The sequence below is a fragment of the Lissotriton vulgaris genome, chromosome 7 (assembly GCF_964263255.1).
Source record: "Lissotriton vulgaris chromosome 7, aLisVul1.2, whole genome shotgun sequence".
Taxonomy (NCBI): Eukaryota; Metazoa; Chordata; class Amphibia; order Caudata; family Salamandridae; genus Lissotriton; species Lissotriton vulgaris.
Window position 1 is genome coordinate 29,609,546 of NC_141695.1, and position 3,119 is coordinate 29,612,664.

The following is a 3,119-nucleotide window of genomic DNA, read 5'->3' on the forward strand; positions in this document are numbered from 1 at the left end:
GTGGTACGCCGCATCCCGTAGAGGGGTGCGAAGACCCTGATGATGAAGCCTGACACCAAGGGTCCTTTTGGTGTGTGAGGGGTATTTTAAAAAACACTGAGTGCTCCCCACCATTGTAGGGATCACTGTTGCTCTTGAGTGGATTCTGTTTTGTTTATGAAGCATCTAAATGTTCACCTGAATGCCATGAATAGCAGAAGTGACCTCATGCGCTTTTCACCCTGAATGACATCACATGAAGTGACAGCATATGACAGTTAATCTGATGACATGACAGTACATGACAGCCTCTGAGTGTTTGCAATGATAAATTCACAGCAAGTGACATCAAAGTGGATGGAAAATGCTAACAAGAACGCATTAGATACTCCAATAAAAAATAGTCCAAGTCCTGTTGAAAGTGCTCCATGTTTATTGCCAGACTCAAACAGGGTCCTCAGATATAGGGCAGTACGGAAATGAAATGATGTGAAGACTTTGTACAAACGTCTTATAATAAGGGCTTGTAGCCCTTCAATAATTTGTGCAACCGCTCTTTATATGAAAGTGCATATAATTGTTGGCAGCTCATTATGTGACAAAAGTGTCCCTTAAAGAATCAGTTAAATATTTTGAAGTTGGCTGTCTTTCACTCCTCGAAGAACAGTATTTAGAGGGTGAACTCCTAGTGGCCGCAGCGACTCGTGACTGAATATCATTGATGATCTGTCGAAGGGACAATGACAGGCAGGAGTATGGAGGGGACAGCAGAATATTTCTCCCTGATCTCTAATCAATATTTGGCTCCCTTACTGGTACACTAAGGGGGTCTGTGGGGCACTAAATGTCCATTGACATGACAAATATGGAAGGGGGAAAACACTGACCTAGGGACCAACTAAAGTGATGTCTATTAAGATTTCATCTCCTTGGGGAGCAGAACCAGTTTACCACCCCACTAATGTCCCCAGGAGAGCTGAATTTTTATTTGATTGTAGCCAGAAATAAGAGCAAAGCCATCGCTGAGGTAGACCCATCCAGGTGGTCTGAGGGGTAGTAGATTTCAAATCCCCTGGGAGGCAGATCAGGTGTATCCATCATTTTCCTGGTCTCAAGGGATTTTGTTGATAAGAAAAGACACATTTAATTTCAATAGTGCTTTACTTTTGGTAATAATGTTATAAGCAAACTCTGTTAAGACTTGGGGCATGACCATAGATAAGAATATTTTCTATATGTACAGCATGAACTATTAAATTAAGGAAGTGCAGTGTGTCTGCCTTAGTTTCCCTATAGATTTTTCCAAAGCACCTTTTACATCCTTGTTTCTCAAACTGTAAAGAATTGGATTCAACATTGGGATGACAACTGTATACATTACAGCAAAGACCTTGTCTTTGTCCAATGAGTGACCAGATGTTGGTTTCATGTAAACACCAAGCTCACTTCCATAGAACAAAACAACTGCAGTCAGATGAGAGGAACATGTGGAGAACAACTTCTGTCTCCCTGTGTTGGATGGAATTTTTATGATATTTAAAATGATTAGCACATAGGAAGTTATTGTTAAGATGAAAGGACCAAATCCTGCGAGAATACCTCCTCCTAAAGTTGCAATATTTATGAAATATGTGTCTGTACAGGATAGTTTAAGAAGAGCATTAAAATCACAAAAGAAATGATTGATTTCATTTGATGCACAGAAGGATAAATTTGATACCAAAACAACATGTGGTATAGTGTCAAGAAAGGCTATTGTCCAGGATGTTACAGTCAATGAAATCATGGCTCTTTTATTCATTATAGATGCATAGCGCAGGGGGTTGCAAATTGCAATGTACCTGTCATAGGCCATGACCGACAGCAAGTAAAACTCTGTGCTGATTAATGAAACATAAAGATAGAATTGAAGAATGCATGAAGAGAAATTGATGGATTTGTCAGATTTCCTGGCTTTCAGGCAGACCACCAGCTGTTTTGGGATGATAACCGTTGTCAAACCAATATCTAGGAAAGATAAGTTAATCAGAAAATAATACATGGGATTTTGAAGATGTTTGTCAATGCATATTAATGTAATAATGACAAGGTTTCCAAGAAGAGTAAATAAATACATGAGTAAGAAGAGAATGAAAATTGGAATTTGAAACTGAGGATTTTGCGATAATCCCAAAATTAAAAATTCACTCAAGAGAGTCTGATTCGACTTTTCCATAATCACAGTGCTTTGTGTTGTTTTTCAATGAAAAAATGAAGATCTGGGGAAAAAAACAAAACACAAGATTATGAAAAGCAGACAATATTGCGGCTGAATGAAAAAGCATGCATCTGGATACATTGTTGTCATCTGTTTGCAGTGTATTAACAAGCATTTGCAATGCAATAGATCTCACATTACTGAAAATTTGAGCTATTGACGTTGCAAATAATAATGCAACGCCAATAGCTCAAACTCTAGTAATGTGAGAATAATTGCATTGCAAATGTTAGTTTTTCTATTTATTTATTTTTTAAGCAATCGTAGCATCCCGTGCTTTAGCTTGAGATGTTTAAAGCCAATGCGTGGGATCCACGATTGCAAGAAAAGTAAAGAAATTGAAAAAATGTCATGAGGCACATAGGAACCCAATGGAATTTAAGAGTCCAAAGCATGCTGATCTACTGGCCTATAGGGCTCAATGTGTATTCTGTTTAGTATAGAGCTGGTCGCGGTACAAACTCAAATCTATGACTGTGATGGGAGCAGCACAAATTGGATTTTGTGGCCATGCTAGAATCAGATTAGGAGTGCTGACTCCAGCCACTGTTAAGAGAGCCCCTAAGGAAGGGGGATCAGAGTGCAGGACACACACAACAAAGAGGTCCTTACTCCCCGCTGTTGTTTAATCTTTACATGCTTCCCCTCATCTCCGAATTGCGGAAAAAAACGGTGGTCATCTTCAATTACGCGAATGACCTCCAGCTCATCTTTAATATTGACTCCTCTCCCTCCTCCATTGAGAACGTTCAGTCGACCATGACGTACATCAGCAGTTGGATGAACGCTAACCAGCTCAAGCTAAACCTGGACAAGACTGAGCTTGTTCTCACTGTGCCTCCGGGAAACCCCTGGAACTCTAACTTCTGGCCGCACTCACTGG

The 3,119-nt window shown here is 39.8% G+C and overlaps 1 protein-coding gene across 1 annotated transcript; it reads right to left on the reverse strand.

Moving 5' to 3' along the window:
• Nucleotides 1-1,231: 1,231 nt before the first annotated feature.
• On the reverse strand, nt 1,232-2,194 carry LOC147700584 (olfactory receptor 5AR1-like). Its single transcript, XM_086929135.1, has one exon. The coding sequence runs from the start codon at nt 2,192-2,194 to the stop codon at nt 1,232-1,234; it is 963 nt and encodes a 320-aa protein (XP_086785261.1).
• Between the last annotated feature and the right edge of the window lie 925 nt (nt 2,195-3,119).